This window comes from Bemisia tabaci, chromosome 2 (assembly GCF_918797505.1).
Source record: "Bemisia tabaci chromosome 2, PGI_BMITA_v3".
NCBI lineage: Eukaryota > Metazoa > Arthropoda > Insecta > Hemiptera > Aleyrodidae > Bemisia > Bemisia tabaci.
The window spans coordinates 57,407,607-57,432,070 of NC_092794.1; the positions used below are offsets into that span (position 1 = coordinate 57,407,607).

The 24,464-nt window shown below is 43.2% G+C and overlaps 1 protein-coding gene across 1 annotated transcript in view; it reads left to right on the forward strand.

The window, feature by feature from the left end:
* LOC140223920 (uncharacterized) overlaps nt 1-24,464 on the forward strand; it is an 85,603-nt gene that overhangs the window by 19,394 nt on the left and 41,745 nt on the right. The window contains exon 4 of the mRNA XM_072296430.1: nt 12,356-12,407. Coding sequence (XP_072152531.1) covers nt 12,356-12,407 — 52 coding nt within the window. The remainder of the gene's footprint in view (nt 1-12,355; nt 12,408-24,464) is intronic.

Below are 24,464 nucleotides of genomic sequence, written 5' to 3' on the forward strand. Positions count from 1 at the left end.
GTGTGCTGGCGCTCGTGTGCCGACGCCGAGGAGGAATCCGGCTCAGTTTTGCTGCTAGCCTTGCGGAAAGTGAAAGGACGCGCGGGGACCGGACCGGGTCTCGTTCGAATTTAATTTTTAGGTTAGGTCAGTGAGTGTGGAGAATCGGCCCGGGCGCGGGCACGCCGATTTCGGGAGGACAGTGTCGCGTTCGCTTCGCGCCGCCCGTTTCGTTCTGCTTTGATCGGTTCCGCGAATGTGCTCCATGCGATGTGCGCTATCTGGAATCGGAGATCGGAAATCGGCGAATCCGACGTGGAATTGGAGCGAGAGTGACGTCATCGCGGTTCCGACGTTGACGTGCTCATTCTGAGCGAGCTGCCGGGTGCTGCCGTACTAAGGAAGAACGCCGTATGCGCCTTCAGACGTTGCCAAGTTTCCTCCGACAAAAAAAGAGATTACTGGGAAAATTGTGAATATTATTTTCCAAAAATTTAAGAAAATTTTGTACGTAATTCAATCTAAAATATCTGAAAATCTCAAAGAAAAATAATAGTAGATTGCGTCAAAAATACATGTTTTATGAAGGAAAATTTGGCAACTCTCGAATGTTCATACGGCGTTCTTCCTTAGCACGGCAGAGCGGACCACCTATTCTGCCATGCTAGGGAAGAACGTCGCATGAACATTCGAGAGTTGCCAAATTTCCGCCAATAAAACGTTTATTTTTAAGGTAACGTATGAATATTTTTTTCGTGAAATTTTCAGGAACTGAAGGTGATCCACCAAGCTCAAGTGACGTGGTCGGACTGGCATGTGATATATCGCATTGAGTAGGTCAAAAATCTCTGCAGATTTTGAGTTTTTAGCAAAAAAAAAAGGACGACAGCCCCTGCGCACGCGCCGAGAGAATCACTCTAAACCCAAAAATTGGCAAAATTCAGAGAAATGAAAGCAGAATAGTGTTTGGAAAAAAACCTCGCTTTCGATACAGAAATCGACAGCTGAATCGAATGCGAAAATTTTTTTCCAAACGCTATTCTGCTTTTATTTCTCTGAATTTTGCCAATTTTTGGGTTTAGAATGATTATTTCGGCTCGTGCGCAGGGGATATCGTCCTTTTTTAAACTAAAAATTCAAATTCTACCGAGATTTTTGACCTAATCAATGCCATATATCACATGCCAGTTCGACCACGTCACTTGAGCTTGATGAATCACCTTAAGGTGAAAATTGTTTGAAAAATTAGAAGGAAATATTAATAAGTTTACTTATCGGGAACTTCGTGTTTTATTAAAGGAAATTTGGCAACGTCTGAAGGTCCAACTTCGTTTTTTCTCAGCATGGCACTATTTAAACCGAGTACGGCCATCTGTATCTTTTCATATAGACTTTTTCGTCGCCTCTCCGACGTAAGAGTCAGTAGCGATTTACAAGTTGACAACTCTGTTTTTCTTCCATTTAAATCCTTTAAAGATATCGATTTTAGGTGAAGAATCGATTGTTTAACATACATTTGAATGGAAGAAAAACAGTGTTGCCACCTTTCAAGAGTCGCCACTCGTAAGGGCGCATCTCTGTTTCCACGCGAGCCTTGAAAAGCTTAAAGTTATATGAAGAACAGGTCTCACGTAGAAATCAAGATACGCCCTTACGTCAGAGAAACGGCTCCTTGCCATTATGCCATGCCAAGGAAGAACGGTGTATCGTCGTTGTCCAGGAGGAGACAGATAACGTGACTGCTTGTAAACGTTGCAAAATTTCCTCCTGTAAATTGCATTTTTACTAGAGGACTGTTGTGAGCTCCGAACTGAAAAAGTTACTGATTTTGTCCCTTATCCCATGCAAAAATCAGCAAAATTTTGGACAGATATTTCTAATTTTCTTTATTTAAATTTTTTTTTGTCCTTCTAAAAGAGCAAATGGAGGAATAGCGTTAAAGGCAAAACAGTGTGCTATTTTATGCACGAATCGCCTCTGAATGTAGCGTCAATAACTTTTTCTTCGTGGATTAATGCTGTTAAGGTCTCGCTGAACGTTCGTTTTATGAGACAAGGCCTTTGTTTCTCGCCCAGAGGAAAATGCGATCAAAACTGCAAAACTTTGATTTACATGGCCCATCTTTTGCGGTCATAGGAACTAAATTTCGGCTCCGGCAAACTAAGTCCTGGTTAGGAAATTGAGGTCGTTGATAAGTCTCAGAAAATTTTGGTCACCTGAATTGGAACTATCAGGTTACTGTTTGAATCAAAATCCGATTAGTTTGGACAGAGCATCTTTTCTCTGTGATGAACACCTCAATGCTCTCTGCAAAAGTGAGTTTGCCATAAATAAGTACTGCTTGAAGCTTGAAGCTCGGAGCTTTGCCTGTGTCCAAGACTCTCCATGTCCGTCTAGCTCAGGCGGGGCGCACGTTCGCAGATGAGAGTGGAATCTTGAAGTTCTCACTCGCAATGAAACTGCCGTATAAACATTTTCTGAGTGGGGTAATAATTACCCGTCTTGACCTTGAGTTATATAATCCGAATTGCAAGCTATCGCAGCTCTGGTGGTACAACGTCGCTCTATTTTTCTGCTGCCCCCCCCCCCCCACCTCCGGGGCCAAGTCAACTTTCTCCGAAGAACCCACACGAGTATTAAAAACTTACTTTCGGTAGAACTTTCGTCAAGATGTGAATCATTTTAATGGTACACCTATGTGTAGTTTTAAATTTTCGGCGTCTGTACAATGTCCTACCAGCATCGGTCAGCCCGATGTGTTAGAAAGCCCTTTCGTCCTCACAAAAAGGAAAGGAAATAGGCGCACACGTTTTGAAATGATTGGTATGCGAACTGAAGGTGGAACTATTAAAACAGAAAGAATGCGCGGATTAATCGCAGTTTTTGGAGTTACACTCTCATTTTTTTGATAAAGAATGAACCAACTCTAAAACTTGAAATCTAAATTAGAAGGCCCACCAGACAGGCCCGCCATAAGGGGGGGGGGGGGATACTGGGTCCTTAGTACCGGGGCCCGTGACGCAGGTGACAAACCACTACGAATTCATGTGTAACCCTTGTCTCGTAAGGAAAAGTGAAAAAATTACTCTAAAAATTCCGCAAAAGGTGAATAAAGTTTCAAAAACACGCTAGGGCACTATAAAATTTTTCTTACTTTTTTAGAGATTTCTATCTATTTTCAAGATTTTGAGTATATGTAGAATGATATTTTTAGCAACTGCGTTTCATTTTCCTCCGTTGACGGACGCTAAGAGGCTCCTGTCTGGGCATCCTCAACTTCAATGGCTCAACTCCCTTGCCATAGACGTACGAAAGGGGAGTCCAGGGGGGCCCGGCTTAGCCTAGAATTGAAAATTATCATCTGCCCCCTCAAAAAAACATTTATAGATGTTTTGAATGCAACAAATCGAAAGTATTTGGTGCTGAAAGTAAAAAAAAAGGAGTAATTATTCTGCAGAAATTGATGGAAAATCTCCATCATAAGAGCTTCAAAATGCGTCCAAATAGATTTAAAATTTCAAAAATTTCCCAGGGGAGTCCCCTCGAACCCCCCTCTGTGCTAGGGGCCCGAGCCAGAAAACTGGTACCAGGGCCCGAGATGGGATGTGGCGGGCCTGCCATCAGATGGCGCTGAGGCCCGCATGACTCTAGTAACCCCTCTAGGCTAGTTTTAATTTGCATTAACTTAAAGTGAATTTTCCTCAGAGTATATTTATCGCAGGTAAATAACAATCGTCGGCAAAAGGCAATTAATTTGTGCTGAATAAAAAAATGTAAACATTTAGAGGTAAAGAAAAAAAATAGAAAGTATCGGTTATTATGATTGGCATTCTAATTCTTTCTTGAACAAGAGTTACCAGCTCGCAAAATCACGAGTGCGCGTAGTGAAGTCATTGACCTTAGTAGGGTTTGGTTCGGATAGGCAACTAAACTAACCGTCCGGCAAAGCGAAAAGTATCATAGGATTTGAAGGCGCTCCACGCCGAGGAAGTCCTTTTGATGTCTTTTGCTAATGGAAGCTTTATCATGTCGATGCGCATTTTTGCAATTTAACGAGTTGGGAATTGCACACATGTTTTCTCTATTTATGAAGACTTTAGTTTTGATTTCTTTCGGCAATAGTATTTTATAAACAAAACATTAAGGAGAAAAGGAGGTAGAAGATGAAAGCAGATTATACTCACATATTTCGAGAGCGCTCGGAGGGGAGGAAATGAGGCACAAATTTGTGTACGAATAATCCTGTGCTTTTAACTTTTTTTTTTTAGGTTCTGTGTCCATTTTCTGTTTGTATATGGGGGCTCTAAATTGTCCTCATGTTCCTCTGCTGAGATAAAATTAAGGGAAAATTAGAGAGGATGAAGAAAGGAGGTACTATGACTCGAGAGAGAGCTCTGGGTGAAGGAAAAGAGGAACATGCAGGTTTTCTCTCAGAATTCTCTCTCGTGAGAAAACGTTCCCTTTTGCTTTCAGCCGCATTTGAGAACATAAGATTTGAGTTTTAGTTTAAAGCTCAAGTTCTCCCTTTTAAAACTTTAAAGGAGAGAGATCAGCACTCAGCAGTGACAACAACAGTTGATTCTTCCCCGAAGTACCGCGGTAAATGACATCATACTCATATACTGAAACTCGTCATGGCAACAAAGAGCTGAAACGCTCTATGAATAATTCTATGGAAGATCCTTGTAAAAAGAACACGCGGATGCCATAAAGCAATAAATGGAAGCTCCAGCTTGCCTCTGTCCAATTCCCCTCTCGAAACCGTAAATCAACGTTGCCGTTTTTCATGAAATCCTCATTTTCTCATTAAAACGGTCTCGGAGATTACTCGTGCAGTTAAATCCGCTTACTTTACATCGATACTAATAGGGATCGAGACCCCTCCACCAATCCCCTGGCGACAGGTGGGAACTTATTTTCAGGGATTCACTTTTTCCTCGTGAACAGTCACACGATAGTGCAGCAGTCATACACTTTCATATTGGGTGTTGACGACCTTCTTGTTGGGTGATGACCTCTGGCTGGTGCAGTATGCAGTGTTCCCAACTAGTTAACCAGACATCGGCTTGTTTGCTAAACGAATCTGCGAGTTACTGTGCTCCTCTATACCTCGCGACAGGGAATTACAAAAGCTGATTAGTGCAGAGTCAAATTTTTGCTCAATTATCAACAAGAGGATAAGGCAACATTTTAATGATGGATCCTCTAAAAAGAAGCTCTTGTAATAATTACAAAAACACCAAAGGAGGATCTCTATTTGTCTCTGAAATGGGAGGTCAAATAGTACCCTAGGAACGACAACTCTGCCCACGGAGAAGTGGATTGCGTCTAATAGGAAAGGATCGCATATTTCGGAAAAAGGGATGCATACATTTCTGCTTGCTAAGGAATATTTCCCGCTCATTTTCCACAAGAGAAAATCGCGCATTTCAAAATCTTAGTTTTGATAAACTGCAGGAGCTTCGTTAGTTTATCGCAGTCAAATCGCAGTGAAAATACTCGGCCTATAGGTCCATTTTCTCAAAACTTTATTTCTGTGAGCTACTGCGCTCCTCTATACGTCTCGTTGCTACAGGGAATTACAAAACCTGCCGAGTGCGGAGTCAAATTTTAGCAACAGTGTAGGATAGTTGTTTTCGTCTTTTACGCTGAAAAAATGAACTATTTTAACCCCCCCCCCCAAAAAAAAAAAAAAACAAAAACAAAAAAACTAGTGATATGAGTAAGTCGTGAAATTCTCTAAAAGTTGATTCTGCTCTGTAAGAGCAGATTTCCGGAGTGAAATGCACTCCCATAAAGAGTAGATTTCCGCCCCGCTCTCGTAGCATCAAACACTGGAAAAAAACGCATTGGATGTAGAGTTCAGACTCTTAAAAACATCGTTAAGAAAAAATACTCTTGATTCAATCAGAACCTAGCTTAAATCAAGAACCAAACCTCTTAATTTAAGCGGATTTCGTTTTGATTCAAGCAAAAATCCGATTGAAGCAAGAGTACTTTTTCTTGTCAATGTTTTCAAGAGTCTGGACTCTAGATCAAATGTGTTTTTTTTCCAGTGCAAAGTGTTTTGGGCGCTCAGTAGGCGCCGGATTGAAATGCACTCCGAAATCGATCCCGATGTTCTTAACGTCGAAGATTCACCATAAATCTGGCGCCTGATCCGGATACCGTCTCGGAGTCGAGTCACGCGGCCCAATAAAATCAATCGTGCGAATTTTCGGGGAAATTTGCCTACACGAGAGAAAAATCGTAGTTTATTAGCGCTGTGAGAGGGGCTCGAGCGAGCAGCGCACCGGCACCGTATGTACATTCGAACAGGCGCTTTTTATTTGCTTTGATCCAGTGTTGTTAATTTTATAATCGATCCTTATCATTTTGTCTCTCTTTTCCGTGGGGAACGCATGTTGTCGACACGCATCGCTCAGCCCCCACGGTCCTCTCAAGGGCACGCTCGATGATGAGAGCCTCATCGAGCACCAAACCGACGTCCGACGTATACGCATCTCATTCGTTGATTGCTGCGAAGTCGTGACCTTTTCGACTTCAAAACATCCAATCGTGTTGTCCTGCTGGAGCATAGGCGAATTTTCGCGGGTGGATTTGGTCAACTCTCTCAACCACACGGAGAAAAAAACCTCGTGCGTGGGACCCGAAGTTTAGGTCATATGGATCTCTGAAGTTTTCAGATTGAGCATCTAAACACTTAAGCTGTCGAGGTTCGGATCACACATCTGAAACTTCAGTTCTTACATCTGAAGTACTTCGGTTTTCACATCCGAAAAATATCCGAAAAACTTCACACAGATGTAAGAACTGCAGTATTTCAGATGTAAGGACTGAAGTTTCAGATGTCTGACCTGAACTGCGGCAGCTGGACCTTAAGTGTTCAGATGCTCAATCCGAAAACTTCAGAGATCCATATGACCTAAACTTTGGGTCCCACGCACGAAGTTTTTTTCTCCGTGCAGATCGGTAGGGTTGCGAACCAAAGGAGAAAAACGCTCTTCATGATGACGTCCAGAACTTAACTCAGTTGCTCGATGAATTTTTGCAAACATTTGCATCCATCCTTTTTCAACACTCCTCGGATAGGCGAATTTTCGCGAGTGGATTTGGTCGAATTTTTCAACCGTATTGGCAGGGTTACAAACCAGTGGAAAAGAACGCTTTGTCGAAGTCAAGAACTAAACTCAGTTGCTTGATGAATTTTGTTCAATGTTTGCATCCATCCTCTTTTCAGCACACCTCGGGGGTTGGGTGGAAAATTTTGGATGTGGTCGTTATTGCTGCCGGCATGAAAATCAAATGTTATGGTTGTCGGTCATGTCGTCGCCTGGTGGTAATTTCGTTTTTTTGTGATGGAGGCTGTCAGCGTCAAAAACTTTGACCAAAACACTATCATATGCGTTCGCCAGAAAATTAGGACTTCAAATCTAGATCCACGTTTCCTTGCCACATGCCACACAATCCACAGTACCAGGGTCGGATTTACCTACTTGCCGCCCATGGGCCGCCTTTATTTTGCCGCCCCTTCTCATTCGTTTTGAAACATCGATACAAAATATCAAGTCAACGTGCCGGAGGAGGAGGGGTGCATAAGAGGCGTTTACTTGCGTTGGGCACATTTTTGGTGAAAGCCCTGTCAACACTAGTAAAAGTTCACGGAACTTTGCGCGAAAATTAAGTTCCGTAAACCTATCGCTGCGTGGACGAGACCTTTCGTTTATAAGAAAAGAACGAACAAATTGAAAGAATAAACATGAAAGTGCTTTAATATTTTTAATTTCCGCCACTGCGCCAACCGCACCGTGTTTGGCGCGATGCGTGAAGTATCTCTACAGTCTTGTAGGCGCTATGTGTTTCACGCGCCGATCGCTGCTGACCGCACTACGCTTGACGCAATGCGTGAAGTATTCATAAAGTCTCGTAGGCGCTAATATGTGTTTCATGCTGACCGGCGCGCCGAGGGCTTCTCCTTTCCATCTCAAGTCCTCGTCATCATTGCTCTCTGCGCCACGCCGCTCCGGGCCAAATTGTATGTTTGGATTCTCTCTCAACTTCTGTCTCTCGTATCACCGAAAGACGAACGAATTAGAAATTACTATACTTTAACTCTCGGGAAATGAGAGCTTCTTCCGCCTTTTCTCGTTTGTAATTTTTATTCTGAATCAGATTTTTTTCTTGATACCTACATTTGAAAGAATTACAACATTTGCCGCCCCCCTTTATTTGCCGCCATGGGCCGCGGCACTGGTAAAACAAACCTCTTGGACCAATGCCGCGGTGCCTTGACTTAAGAGTGCAGTTTCTTGTCGCCGGATTAAAGAGTCTTGATCTCTTGTTTCAAGCGGATTTTGCATTGAAACAAGAGTCCAGACTCTTAAATCCGGCGACAAGAAACTGCACTCTTGAACCAAGAGGTTTTTTTTTACCAGTGCCCACGTGGCCACCCCCTTAATCCGGCCCTGCACAGTACTGCGATTACTTCCTCGGTTGATATAAAAACTCGATGCAATTGGCGGCTCAGCTCGGCAACACGGGTGGTAAAAGCGCAGAGGAAAATGGTACTGTCGTTCAAATTGCATGGAAGTAGACCAGAGAGAACATGCAATGGGAAACCTAATTTGACCTTGTTGACAAATCGAGGAGCTCGCCGGGCGTATTGCCGCATGGAACCGGGAAACGGCTGGAACTGGAACCGACTGGGATATTCGTGTCGAAAATTCTCGGACTCACCTCAACGACACTCATTGATTTTGCGTTTGGGAGGCTCGGGCGACTGTTACCAATAAACGACGTCTTGAGTGGAAGTGAGGGAACGCCGGAACGGAACGGCCGGCCGCGGTCGAGGCTCGAGAATGACGCAGCGAGTTCAACCGCGGGATAATGGCAGGACTCAGACACGAAAACAGTTCATCCTACTGTTGCCGGCTCGCTCGGCTATAAAGCTTAGCGTCGCCCAGTAAAAGTATTTACATGGATGAAACCGTGGTCAAAGAGCCCACGGCCTTTCCTATGGAAATCCTAGAAATAAACGAAGAAATTTTAGGTCAGAAAAAGTAGAACTACACTGGGAAAAAAAAACACATTGGATCTAGAGTCCAGACTCTTGAAAACATTGACAAGAAAAAATACTCTTGATTCAATCGGATTTTTGCTTAAATCGAGAACCAAGCCTCTTAATTTAAGCGGATTTCCTTTTAATTCAAGCAAAAATCCGATTGAATCAAGAGTACTTTTTCTTGCCAATGTTTTTAAGAGTCTGGACTCTAGATCCAAGCAACTTTTCTTTCCAGTGCACCCCGGCCCAACACTGGAAGAAAAACACATTGGATCTATAGTCCAGACTCTTGGAAACATCGAAAAGAAAAAATACTCTTGATTCAATCAGATTTACCTAAGCTTAAATCAAAAGGAAATCCGCTCAAATTAAGAGGCTTGGTTCTTGATTCAAGCTTAAATCTGATTGAATCAAGAGTATTTTTTCTTGTCGATGTTTTTGAGATTCTGGACTCAAGATCCAATGTGTTTTTTTTCCAGTGCAAGAAAAAGCTATTTAAAATTTTTATCTCCAATGTTTAAGGCACGGAATTTTCGGGGTCCAGCACAACTTTACGCCCTCTTTTGGCACTTAAATCAATGCGGAAACTTATTTGACGTTAACTCGAAGCGATCATGTTTGAAGTGCGTGACGCTAAAAATCGGATTTTTTTTAAATCTCTTCCCCTAAGGCCTTGTCTCCACGGGATGTTTCACGGGATTTGTCCCTGGGAAAAATCCCACTTACGAAGTTGGGAAAAATATTGAGTTAATCAATATTTTTCCCAGTACCAAGTATGGTCCTTGTAGCCCTAAGACCCACTTAGAGAGGAAGAAGAAGTGAAAACGAATTGTGCGATATTTTATTCATTACTCCATTGTTAATGTTTGTTTGGTTAAAGTAATGTGTCTAATTGTCAATTGAGTGCAATTATTATTTTAATCCCGGTTAAATAATCGACTTTAACTGATTTATCTTTCTGCGCAAACTAGTCGCAGGACTGTATGAGCCCCGTCCCGTGGAGACGGTAACTGCATGGGAAAAATCCCAGAAGTTTCATTCCTGCGATTAAACTTGGGACAAATCCCATGAAAACGTCCCGTTGAGACAAGCTAGGCCTAACGTATCTGTATTGCAAGTCCATTCCGCTGCCCCCTCCCTCTTCCCGTTCCTCCAAAAAATTAATGTAGAAAAATTGCTCAATGGACAATAAACTCAGTTTCCTTACTTTTCCCCCTTTTTTTATGAAAAAAGGGAATGGACCTGCAAAAATGAAAGCAGAACAAGTGCGTCGAGCATTTTTTATCTATAAATTTCAAATAAATTAGAGTCCGTTTCCCTATTCCGCGCATACACCACCGTCCAAAAGAACAATTTTTCTGAAACGGCATCTAGAAGAATATTAAAACGGAAGAGAAAATTCAAATAAATTAAAACATTAGATTAAAATGAAACGGAAAAACGAAAAATGATCCAACGCACCCGTAACATAGGCTCCGACCTCCCTCCCCCTTTAGAAAGTTACCTAATTCACAAATGGTCCCCAATGAACCTGTAGACGTTAATGTTTATCCGAGGATACAACTATTCGTGCTTGAGGGATGACCGTATTGCATACGGACTGGAATGAAGGCGCGCTAACTTTCCTTACGCACTTGGCGATACGACGCAACGAAAGCGCCGAGTCGAATCGCGTAGCTTGATGAAGGAAGCGTGTGAAAAGACCTGTCCTCTCTGGCGCCGTGTTTAAACTAAGCTGAAAATTACTCGAATTATTACTTTTCACATTTCTCAACGATTCCCTTTTATGTTCTTTGTTGCGGCTTTCTTTCGCTCACCACTCAAATCCGTCGGCTAGCCTTCTCACAGTGATCATTACGGGTCGCCATCGCACGAACGGAACAGTTGCGTGTGTCACAGAACTGTATTTTAATAGCTGGAATTTATGGAGCAACAAAAAATAATGAAATCCGTGGAAACGCGAAGTTTTTACGCACTGAAGTATATATTTTTAAAATGGGTCCGTCGCACACATGAGAGACCGGGACACTTTGATATAACTGAGCAAACTCTTTACGTAGGTAATTGCTTGAAATACATCTTGAGCATATAAAAAACTATAGGGGTCTATGCCTTCCGGCCGCTACGCGGCCCAACCCCTGAAGGGCGCTTCGCGCTCTCTTAGATTCAGCATATCTTGTTTAGTTCAATTTTCTACCAAATTTGAAATTCCTGCCATTTTTCATCGGCAAGAATCTCAAATTATGCTTGTTGGCCCTCAAAGGAAGAATTCGCAACTTTACAACGCAATATAAAAAAACCTGTGCCACATTTTCAAAATCTAAATAAAGCGGGCTCATCCACAGACAATCGCCTGTCAGTAGATGCAACGATCATGAAAATCGGCCTGGCAGAACGCTAGAACTAAGCGTTACTAGAAATGAAAATTTAGGATGCTTGAGAGCTTATAGTATAAATACACTATCCGAAACACATACTTTTCGGAGGATCTTTTTTCCTGGTCATCAATGATCCGGTTTTCTCCAAAAAGATGATTGAAAACCTAACATAAATAAACGGTAATTCTCACGAACTGTTCTCACGATTGACACCAATGGAAATCACAATTTCAATTGTTTTACTGCACTTTACCCTGCATCTTGAGAGGAAAGCAATAACGAATGTTTTTAAACGAATCAAAGCAATACTGAGAACAGTCTGCGAGCTTGTTGAGGAATACTCATATTTCTGGAAAAATGGTGCGCTCTCTCTGTTACCTGGGAGGAGACAAGTAAATAGGAATAGTGAAACACAAACTGACTCAAATTTGTGTTGATTTTGGTACACAGTGTGCGGTGAATTTAGTGTAGAAAACGTTGGAAGGGCTGGGAAACCCCAGAGTCAACCGAGGGCTAGCGGGTTATTTTGTGTTTTATTTCTCGTATTAACAGGTTGTCTACTAAAATAGGCTGGCAAAAAATCAGTACTTTCACAGTACTTTTTCAGCACATTCCCAAGAAATGCAGTACCTCCTCGACAGAAAAATTCAGTATTTTTTCAGTACCTCCATTGGGCAAAATTCGAAAACTTTCAAAAATTTGAATTTATCGCTCTAATTGCGACAAAAATGACAAAAAAATGAAAAAAAATTCCAGACCTTCTCGCAGAATTTCCGCACTTGTTCAGTACTTCCTGACCGCCCTTAAAAATTCAGCACTATTTCCGGACTTTCCGGAAATTCCGGACTTGTAGACACCCTGATTAACCAAATTTTGGTGTTGAGTTTTCTCTCTGTGTTCAGCGACTAAAACTAATCCATTTTTCTATCGTTTCCAGATTTGAATGAGCGCACCACCGGAGTGCAGACGCAATGTGTCATTCAATCCAGGTAAGATTTTTAGCCCAGTTTTTTTTCTAGAGGTTCGCCTTCTTTATCGTTTGTCGTTTTACCTGCAACTGCGAGGTCCAGGTCTGCCGGACGGAATTTCGACATGGAAAGGTACCCCGTGGTCGGGCGATAGAGGCTCATGTTGGTCGTTAATAATATGAGCAATTAAAATAGCATGGTACATAAAATAGTGGGAGGAGCTAGGAAGGACGCTCGGTAATTGCGGATAGTTAACGCACTCGCGTCATGGATTTGGGTGAGGGAAGGGGGGGGGGGGAGGGGCTCGAACATGACCAACGCGGAACACGACCGGTGCCTCGAACACTGACTTTTCCAGGAACTAACTTTTCCATTCATAGTGCCATAGAGTTGTTACATATTTAATACAATACACCGAGCAAAAAGATTGGTAGAATTTACCATTCCTTCACGCTGAATTTCACACAGCGTCAATTGGACTTCATTTTGCAATTCGGAACTATAAATACTGACTCTTCTGGAAAAACACTCATGTGCATAGGGAAACTAATGGCACATACGATGTTTTTAAACCGGGCTAGAATTTATAGTTCCAAATTGTATAATGTAATCCAATTCAGAGTCAATTCTGCCAGAAGAAAGGTAAACGTTAGTATATGCTGGTACAGGTAACAAGGCCGGATTTACCTACTTGCCGCCCATGGGCCGCCTGTATTTTGCAGCCCCCTTCTCATTCGTTTTGAAACATCGATAAAAACCACCAAGTGAACGTGCCAGCGGGGGTGGGATGCATAAGACGCGTTTACTCGTGTTGGAAACATTTTTTGGGAAAGCCCTGTCAACACCACTAGCAAAAATTCATCCAACTTTGCGCGAACGTTAAGTTTCGTAAACCTATCTCTGCGTGGACAAGGCCTTCCATTCATAAGAAATGAACAAAAAAATTAAGAAAGAACAAACATGAATGTGGTTTAATGATTTTAACTTCCGCCGCCGCGCCGCGCAGACCGCACCGTGTGAAGTATTCCGACAGTTTTGTAGGCGCTATGAGTTTCACGCCGACGACCGCTGCTGAACGCACTGTGTTTGACGCACTGCGTGAAGTATTCACGCAGTCTAGTAGGCGCTATGCGTTTTACGCTGACCGCACTGTGGAGGAAATTCTCTGAAATTTGCACAAAAATCTGCACAATCGTTTTCATGTCAAAAATTAAATTGCCCAAATATATTTGGCAATAGCTGATGTTGTTTGGTTCCTTTCTATTTAACGCGGTCCAAATATAATTAGTCTGATTCTGGTTAATGCCATTCTGATATTCTACTGTTCAAAATCGCCAGGCACAGAATTTCAGAGTATAGGGTTTTATTGGGGCAGTAAGAAGGGACCGATTTTGGGTCATAACGACTTCCCTCTTTTACACAGAAATAACTAACTCAATCGAAATCCCCGCTGCATGAAGAACTTAATTATTGTGTGCAGAGTTTCCAGACAAACGAACATATGTGCGCCGAAGTCACTCCTCGCCGCACAACAGTGAGATGTTAGGTATCACAGCCCCAGGCTTAGCGCGCGCCGGAATGATTACTACGGCTCATAATCGCAACAGAGTTGTCGGCTGTCGACTGTAAAAAATGTACAAGAATTTATCCTCTCGCCGAAGTTAAATCTCCAACCGTACATAACCAAAGTGCCGATTACATCGTGTCGCTTGGCTGACAGAAGGGTGTAAGTACATTATTTTAAATGAGCCCGGGAAATCATTGAGTCATATGGACGATAGGGTTCATCGCGAAGTGTTACGCCCTTATGTCACACTGAAAAAAAAATCTCGGTGTGTTTACTAAGGAAAGGGTAAAATTACCACGAATTCAGGGTTCTATTTGATCCCAGTTTTTTCTTGGTAAAATTACCATTTATGGAATTGGTAATTTTACCGAGAAATCTCGGTAAAATTATTGAACTTTCTCGGTAATTTTACTGGACCTTGGTAAAAACGCTAATATTTTTCATCGACTGTGGTAGAATTACCGAGATAAAGTGGCAAAGTTACCGGGAATTGATTACCAATAAAAGTGGTATTTTTACCTGAAAAAAACAGTAAAAATACCAGTTTTTAGGTAAGCTTACCAGTCTGCCTTGGTAAAATTACCAATGATTGGTAAAAAAAATTGAGATGGTAAAGGTACCAACGGACCGTGGTAAAAACGCCGAGATTTTTTTTCAGTGTGCAGGAGGGCGACGACATGCTGCCGTGTTATCGAAAAGAGCAGTAACGACCATTTCTCCGAAATTCCACCTATCTAATGCAAATCAATTGAATGATTTCCCTAAAATAGCAAAATTTGCACCCCTTGCAGTATACGAGGGTTGCCGATACCTACTGGTATCATTTCCGACAGCATATAGCAGTAAGCCCTCAACATCCCTACAGAGAGCTATACAGCACCGGATTTAGGGAGGGGGCGACTTGGGCGAACGTCCCAGGGCAATGCAAGCCCCCCTACAGGAGGGGCCCCCACAAGATACTTTTTATCATGGTAGGAACTGCTAAAGAGTTGCCTTCTCAAATAATAACTTTTTCTCTCAGATTAATATAATGCAGACTTTGCACGAAACATTTTTATTGCTGCATCTAAGAGTGCTCAAGGAGCTGCATTCGGAGTGTTTTTCATAATTTTGTTCTGCTATTGGAAATTGTAGAATAATAGATTGTTAAGTGAGTAAATCTGCCGCCTTGTGACGTCATCAGGTGGCATTTCTCATTGAAACACAGGCATATTGGCAGATTAATTCATTTCGTCATATCTCCTCTCATAATTGTTCGTTTTAGATACACAAGGATATTCCATCAGTTCACACAGTAGTTTCATCTTCAACATGAAATTTACAAAATTAAAATTTCTAACACCTGCAAATTCTCCATAATGTCACTTCTGTGAATATTCTCTAATATTTGTGTCAGCACCTTCCCTATTCGTAAACTGCGAAGTCTTCAAAACACGATTTTGAGGCGGATTTTTGGGGATCTTCACCACCCGAAATACAGCTCCGGCTGCACTGGACCCTGCACTAGGTGAACATATTTCTTCCAAACAGAACTAAGTGCATCATTACATGAGTCTCTAGATCCATATGGATATATGAATAACAGGGCTCACGTCATAATACACATAGTTTTGTTTGGCAGAAATACCTCCAGTTGCAAGTACTCTCAATAGGTATCTTACCCAGTATTTTCGAGCAACATTTTGGGTTTTTTTTATAATATCAAAATATACTTTACACCAAATCGAATTGATACTTATTAACTGCTTTCCTGCGGCAGGAAGATCCTGTTTGTGTAACGGCCTCTCCTCGCTCACAGGTGCAAAACCTGGCAGCCATGAGTTAATCCACATGCCCAGGTTGCCAAGTAATCAGCGTGCTTCCTGGATTTTGAGGAAAAAATCCTCTCTTCCCCATTCGGAGCAGCTGGATAGTTCGATAGATCGATATCGAATGATGACCTTGATCGATTATGCGCATTGCCAAGATAGGGATCTATCGAACTCGATAAGGATTCGATAATCGAGGCGCAGCACCATCGGCGGGCGCATGAGACACGACACGTTGACTGTCGGTTGAACACGCGCTACGTGATGCCGAATGTTTCAAGTGAAAACACAATAAGCTAAATCTATTGTTTCCGAGGCAAAAAGGGATTATAAGGAAAATAGGAGGAAACAGGGACGATCCGCATGTATCCAACCAGAAGCAGCATAACTTCAGCAGATGTCGTCACTAGAGTCTCTTTATACTGAGAGTAAAGAAAATACGAATCCATTTCTGATTGGTTCCCGTATTTTAGGCCTTCACAGTGTCACGAACGGGAATAAAGAATATACACTGAGAGAAAAAACTCCGGCCGTGGAAGCCATATTTACGGGATATACAGACAAACCGTCTGCGTTCCGGGCTCAGAGGCCGGAAGCTCCGGGCGTAGCAACCGGAATAATCGAAGCTACGGCTCCAGCACCCGTAACTCTCGGCTCCAGCACCCATAACTTTCGGCTCCAGCACCCGGAACTCTCGGCTCCAGCACCCGGAACTCTCGGCTCCAGCACCCGTAACTTTCGACCTTTGAGCCCGGAACGGACGGTATCCCGTAACTTATTTTTCAGTGTATAAGTACCTGCTCTAATTCCGGTGGAAACCATGAATTTCATGGTTTGGCACGACTTACCATTGTGCGGCGCCCGGTGTAGACGGTTGGTGACGTTTTTCGGCGCGGCGGTGTCGGGTCGGGTCGGGGCCGCAGCCGGCGGGCGTATCCGCGTGCGCCGCGTCGCACACCTGTCACCGTCGCGGCGGCGCAGAAACCGCGCATCCGCACGTGCCGCCCCGCGGGCGTTACGTCCCTCCTGCTCGGCGCAGCTTCCCGGGCCGGGGCGGGCACCTGGCGCTCGCCAAGTGCACCTTTGTTCCTCCCCCAGGACGAAACCGCGCAACTCCCGCCGGGATCCCGCGAGGATGCACGCTTTTTGCCGGCCCGTCGCATCCGAGTCCGAGCCCCAACTTTAATTCCGCCGCACCCTCCCTCCGCCCAATTTTTATGAATTTTTCTCCTCCCCCCTCCCTCCCCATCCGCCCCGATTCCGATCGGATGCGATCCCGATTCCGGCGCACGATATGTTCAGTCTCTCCCTTCGCTCTCCTACGACGCGTCGTGTTTCGTCGTCAACGTGGCCGAGTGTGTTGTTACCGTGTGTGTTGAGTGCTTTTTCCCCCGTCGCCTCGTTCCCCGCGAAAAGTAGAATGTTACCGCGAATTTTCGCGTCGGATCACGTAGAGCGTGTTAATCCGATCCATTGAATCCGTATTTTCTTGTAAGCCCGATTCTCGTTTCGGGGCTCATCAAACCGATGGTTGGTGCTCACCAGGGACATCGTTTGAATGCAACCTGCGGCCGATTTTCGTCAGCTCTTTCTCGTAGAGGTACAACTAGAACACCTAAAAGCGGGAGAGTATTGCCGTCTCGATCCTTTTTTAATAGAGAGACTGTGCCGCTCTCTGATTGGTCGGCGAGTTTCAGGCTATCATGGAGCCCCAAAAGTTAGCCCAATGTAAGCAATGAATTGAGGTTAGGTTCTGGAGGTTAGGTTCATAAGGAACATTTTAGAACATGCAAGCCGCACGAGGAGAGGAAGATTAACCTACAATTCATCTCATGCGAGAGATTATGAGAAAGTTTGTTTACATAGGGCCATCTTTGGGGCCCATGAAGCCGAAAAGCGATGAACCAATCGGAGAGCAGAACAGAGATGGCAATAGCATCACCGGCCAATCAGAAGCGCTAAGTCAGACTTAAGTGCAGTCGAGTCGAGACTACGCACAGTAGGAGGACCAACAAAATTCGGCTCCTGTACTCCATGAAATATTTGGGGTCTGATGAATCTGGAGGGAAGCTCTGTGATTGGTCCAACCTGATGGATGGGTCTGTTGCCCTACTGATGGCACCGATGTCACCAACTTCATCGGAACTAGACGATCGGATCTAATTGCCGCCAAAATTCGCTTTTAGATCCTCTTCAAAATGAAGCAGAACGGACAGAGTTAAACTGTATAGAGAGAGTATTTCTATCTCTGAGCTGCTCCCTGATTGGTTCGTCAGTTTTAGGCCGCACAAGGGGCTCCTGAGGACGCAAAAGCGGCGCCTCGTGAAATGGACACAACACTATGTTGGTGTTCGGAAGTGAGATGCACGGTCCTCAAAATTGAGCAACATGAGTGAAAGTCGCCTTGACGCATTTGCAGTAATATAATTTAAAAAAAAAAAATATTTAAACCCAAAAAAAAAAAAAAAATAGAGAAACCTTTAAAAAAGTATATAAAAAACTCTCCATGCAAAGATAGGGAGCACATGCATTAGCAGTGGTGCCATGTTTTCAGTTGTGGAGTCCCCAAATAAAGTGGCAGCCCTGTCAATGTATGTGCTCCCTATCTTTGCATAGGAGTTTGTTTCGATGTAGAGGTGGGCTCTCAGGATAGCGTGGGATATCCCCTCAATTTGGGCCTCAACTTGAGAGCTTTTTTTGAGCTTGGGAGTTGATTTCAGAGAAAACCAGAGACACCATCGTATTTCTCGCGAACTTTTACATAAAAATCAGTAGTCAAATCGCAAATTCCTCACACATGCAACATCTCCATTTCCACATGAATCCTGTTTTACAAACAAATCCATGTTCTCTGGGGCTCTTGCGAAAATCGATGTACGCCCGTATGCCAGGAGCGACGTCATATCCGTTCGTGCTCACGCGGAAGGAAAACAAACGAAATGTGGGAAACACGGAAAAACTCGGATGAGATGAGTTATTTGCTCACCACTTTCCCCGTTCCATGGCGTCCCATCCTCCGATTGTCAGTGTGTGGAATACGGTCGGATTCGATGATCTATGAAATTCGTGAGCGTCACAGCACGGGTGGAGCTCAACTCAGATTAGCAAGTCGGGAGAATCTGAACCTGGAAAAAAAACCCGGACTTTTACCGAGCTTTAGCCCACATACGACTCAACTGGATGAACATCGATAGGCAGTAAGTTTACATTCTTGATGTATGCAATATTTACGAAAAAACAACTTAGCACTGAGCCCTAACACTTAAGATAAAATAGTGCCAACTAGCCCTAGGGCTGGACCCTAAAGCTGTTGGGCTTAACTCTACTGCCTGTAGTTGGCGCTGTTTTACCTAAAGAGTTGGTGCTCGGCGCTAAGTTGCTTTTTCCGTGTACGTTCGAGTTTTGCTCAAAAAGGTCATTCCTGCCGAAAATGACGAGAGGGAATGGGTTAAGTACTTTACTGATATACCTGTTGGATCTTCTTTGATATCAGTTGAATCTCTACTGCTTTCAGTTGACTCTATAGTGATGTTAGTCAAATTCGGACTGAAACAAGTAAAGAATCTACCGAGTGATATCAGTAGAATCTCCCCACTTGTTTTTGGGAAAAAATGTAAACATTGGAAGCGAGTAGCTCACTTATGAAGCGTTTTTGGGCATGTTTAAAGGGAAAAAGTTATATTTTAACCGAAAAATCGATACTGAAAGTTAAATACGTTGATTTCCAGACACCTTGCATACTAAGGTCCGTTTTTCCGTCACATTACCTCGCTGGAGCCGCCCTCCCCGAAAAACGAAAGAGGAACAATCAGACAAACAGTGAGATCGTTGAGATTTCCTCCCAGCAGTGAGCGTTTTAGAAAAGTTTATGTAAACTGTATCTGGATTTATCTGATCTCCCTCAGGAATTGTTTAACGCGGTCCATGTATCATTTTCAAATGTCAAGGCCCCTAGAGACGTTTATTGAAATGAGATTGACGGATGGAAATCGCTGTCCGATATTTTCATCGGTACGTTCAGAGCTCTGAATTCATGTTTCCTAATTTTCCTCCATGCTGCAGAAATGGGAAAGAACGCCGTAAAAGCATTTGAATGTTGTCAAATCGCTGAGGATAAAATGCTAACTTTCGGGAAAAGTTATGAAAATGTTTTCTTCAAATTTTTGGGTTAACTAAATTGAATTGGGGTGGAAATTTAAAGAATAAAATATGAAAAAATACCTTTGAATTTTGAAGAAAATTCGTGTTTTAAAGAACAGATTTGGCAATGTTCCAATGTTCATACGAGGTTTTTTCCTAGGCACGCCAGCACACCTACACGTGTCACGTCTCGCACGGTCGGAGGGACCACACTCAAGCTCAAGTCAAAATTTTGAAACAACTTTTTTAGATTATCTCCTTACTTGGTCAATATACATGGTCCCTTTAAGCTTTTTTTTTCATTAATATTAGGTTTTCCCTAGAAATTTTGAAACGCTGAGTATACTTTCCTCTGATTACACTAAAAAATCAACAAAACTTTGGACATAAATCGTATATGTTACAGGCAATCAGCAATCGCTGGCAATTTGCAAGCGACGTTCATGTTAACTCATCCTATTGAAATAATTCACATCGATATTAAAGAAGATTTCGTGGGGAAAGAACATAAAAACCCCATCTCGAAGCAGGACGCCTTCAGTTTTTCGTGATACTCTCCGCTTTTCATGAATTTGGTTTAGTTGCCAAGTCAAATCTAACCTAATGAAAGTCATTGATCGCGCAAATGCGATTTTGCTAGTTGGTACCAAACATTTAAGAAGGATAAAGCGTCCCTTTCAATGCCAAGAATTACGATCAGTATTCTCTTTTTTGTTTTTTTGTTCCTAACTTTTAGTATTTTTCTATACAACACAAATAGATTGCACTTTTTCGGCGATTGCTAATTCCCTGCGACATATTGTCACCTCCCGGCCAAAGTATCATAAGCGTCATGCGACGTTTCAAAATTTCCTCCGCCATTTTTTTTTAACAGAGAAATTGTTCAACGGAGCTGTCCGATTTTACTGAATTTTCTTTGAGCTGCCGATTGTCGGTGAAGTTTTCAAGCAGATTCAACCAACAATTTCACTGTAGAAAAAGAAAATTGCACCGGAAATTTTGAAACGTCGCATGGCGCTTGTGATACTTTGGCCGGAAGGTGATGACGTATGGTTAAGGTATACAGTTATTCTCCTGTGAGAAATTGAATTGTTTGGATTAATTTCGCTATCGTATAGAATGGAATGTTAAAGAAAAAATTGTAATCTCTGTACAGAAGATCAATAAATTAAACAATAAAATTCAAAAAAAAAAAAAAAAAAAAAAAAAAAAAAAAAAAAAAAAAAAAAAAAAAAAATGGAATAACGTTCCTCCGTCTGGGCTAGTGAGAGTGAATTTTCCAACGTTGGAATGTAGTCACGTCATACCTCGTCGGGGAACCGACGATTTATGGACGACCCTTTAAGACGTGACAAAGGCACACGACTCGAAGACATACCCTGTATCGGCGCGTCCCGTGTCCCGACAGAGGATGTGTGAAGTCACGGTTGAGCTTACACGGCTGACGGCGCAGGGCACGGCACTTATCAGCTGCGCTGCCGTGCTGAGGAAGAACGCCGTATGTACCTTCAGGCGTTGCCAAACTGCCTTCGGTAAAATTCGAATTTTCCGGGAAACTTGTCGATATTTTTCTCCGGATTTTTTCCAGGTTTTAATTCGTAATTTTACCTTACAAATCTGAAAATTTTAAGGAAAGCAATCTATAACTTTCCTCACAAATGCATATTTTATCACGAGAAATTTGGCAATGTTGGGATGTTCTTGCGGCGTTTTTCCTCGGGGGCTCGAGGCTCGTTGCAGGGGCAGACCCAGGTACGCGCACCGGCACATCCTGCCGCCGACCATCGCACCGGCCTCGGTACCGGAATCGCTCCTAGACGCAGACGCCCGCCAGTCAGCGCTCTCTACGCAGAACCTGATTCAACTCAAAATGTGTCCGGAGAATTAATTGAATCCAAACAGCAGCTGGTTATGCCGCCCCGCCAACCCGGGTTGAATTAGTCCCAAGGCCGTCTCGCGGCCGGCTAAATCGTCTCGCGACCCGAGGGCGTAATTCCATTTCCGCGTGAGCCCCGGAAAGCAGGGTATCATATGGGCGCCGGGGCTCGTGTCGGATGTAGTTACGCCCTCATGTCAGAATGTCAGGTAACGACGAAATGTCGCAGACTCGTCTGCCGACCAGGTTCGCGATCGACGATCATGTGCTCGGGCGAAACGTGTCGCGGCTCACTCGGGCAGTGGTGTCTCTGAACTCTGAACTGGACCGCATTTTTGAAGCAAGGAACCACGTTTTCTGGCTCGTCCATTAAAATACGCGTCCGATGGCACGTATGTCATTTCTAAAATGTTTCAGAAACAGAGCTTTATTCAAATGATGCGGTCGAATGAAACATTACACGGAGAAAAAAACTTCGTGCGTGAGACCCGAAGTTGAGGTCATATGGATCTCTGAAGTTTTCGGATCACGTATCTAAAAACTTGAGGTCCAGCTGCCGAAGTTTGGGTCAGACATCTGAAGTACTTTGATATATACCGCAGGGCTCGGGTCACACATCTGAAGTACTCCGGTACGTACCGAAGTGCCTCGATGTCTGATCCGAACTTCGGCAGCTCGACCTCAAGTTTTCGGATGCGTGATCAGAAAACTTCAGAGATCCATATGACGTCAACTTCGGATCCCATGCACGAAGTTTTTTTCCCTATGTAAAAACTTAATCGACTCTCTGACTTGAAACTGTGTAAGTGAGCTTTTTCTATAATGGGACTCATAGGAAACTCATAGGAAATTTGGACCGCATTAAGCAGAAGGAAACCAAGCCACATCAGCTTTTAATTAGGCAATATCACCTTTTATAAGATATCGGTTGTGCGGATTCTTGTGCAAATTCCAGTGAATTTTCTGCTTTGCACGAAGCAAATTCTTCAAAATTTTCGAAGGAATTTGCACAAACGTTCTCTTGTAAAAAATTAAATTGCCCAGTTAAATTTGGCATTAGCTGATGTGCCTTGGTTCTTTTCTGCTAAACGCGGTCCATTTCAAGGCGGCGTGGCGTTCTGTGTTGTTTCTCGTAAAAAAAAAAAAAAGGAATAAAGTATGCAAGGAGAAGGGGTTGAGTTGAGCTTGAAGATGAAATGATGATGATGCAAAACTTAGAGCGGACTCGAGCGGAAATAACGAATTGGAAAAGTATGCCATGCGGAGGAAAGATCTGCGCGACACTTTCCTCGATTTAACTACCGCGATGGTGCAGGGAGCCGCACGACGTAATTTACCCAGATAATCAGTGAGAGGACACCTCTCTTTGTGCTTCCCGTCACTCAGGGCCTCAATCGATTCTAATTACATGCAGAAACGATTAAAATGAAAAAAATAAATCAAGGAAGAATCTCCGACAGCTTCCCGTTGAACGACTCAGAATCGAAAGTCTCGATGAATCGCTGGAGAGAAAAGGGCATTTGGACTGCATTTTGCAATAAGGAACTACTATTCTGCCGTGCTAAAGAAAAATGTTGTATGCACCTTCAGGCATTGCCAAATTTCCTTTTATAAAATACAGATTTCCTGGTTTTATGAATATTTTCCTTTCCAATTTTTTTTAGATCATTTATGAATTCAGGGTATAAAAGTACAGGGGAGTACCAATTTTCAAGAGATCTGGTTCACAACTGTGCCAAAATTCAGGAAAAACGATTTACATCCCGAAAATTTGTTTTTCGGGAGGGGGGGGGTGGGGTGTAGCTCCGACTGAGGGCACATTTGGAAAAATGTTTGTACAACAAAAAAGTCTTATTTTGACACACAGAACACGCTCCTGCAGTCTGACCGTTTAACCCTGGATCACCCTGTATAGCCGGTGACTTTTTTCCAGTGTAGTAAACCTCGATCTCGAAAATTTGGTCGTGACTACTCCTTTTGGTAACACGGTAGTGTCGATCGCACATCGAAGTGGTGGCAATACACGGAACTATTCACCCTGGGTCCACAAAACAGGTTGCCATTCGAGTGGGGGAGTCGTGTCGCCTCGGCTTGCTCCGTCACGTCGCGTCGTTGGGGACGGTGCGCGGCGCACAGTAGATCGAGTCAATTAGATAGGTCGAACATGGAATTTTTAACGAAAATTACAACTTTTGATGTTTAATTCGTCATATTTTCAATGGAGATGTTGCATGTGTGAGGAATTTGCAATTTGACTATCAATACTTATGTAAAAGTTCGCGAGAAACACGATGGTGCCACTGGTTTTCTCTGAAATCAACTCCCAAGCTCAAAAAAAGCTCTCAAGTTGAGGCCAAAATGGAGGGGATATCCCACGCTATCCTGAGAGTCCACTTCTACATCAAGACGAACTCTCCATGCAGAGATAGGGAGCAAATACATTGACAGGATTACCGTGTTTTCAATGTTTGAGTACCCAAATAAAGTTGCAGCCTCGTCAATGTATTTACTCCCTATCTTTGCATGGAGAGTTTGTCTTCATATAGAGGTGGACTCTCAGGACAGCGTGGGATATTCCCTCCATTTTAGCCTCAACTTGAGAGCTTTTTTTGAGCTTGGGATTTGAATTCAGAGAAAACCAGTGGCACCATCGTGTCTCTCGCGAACTTTTACATGAGAATCAATGG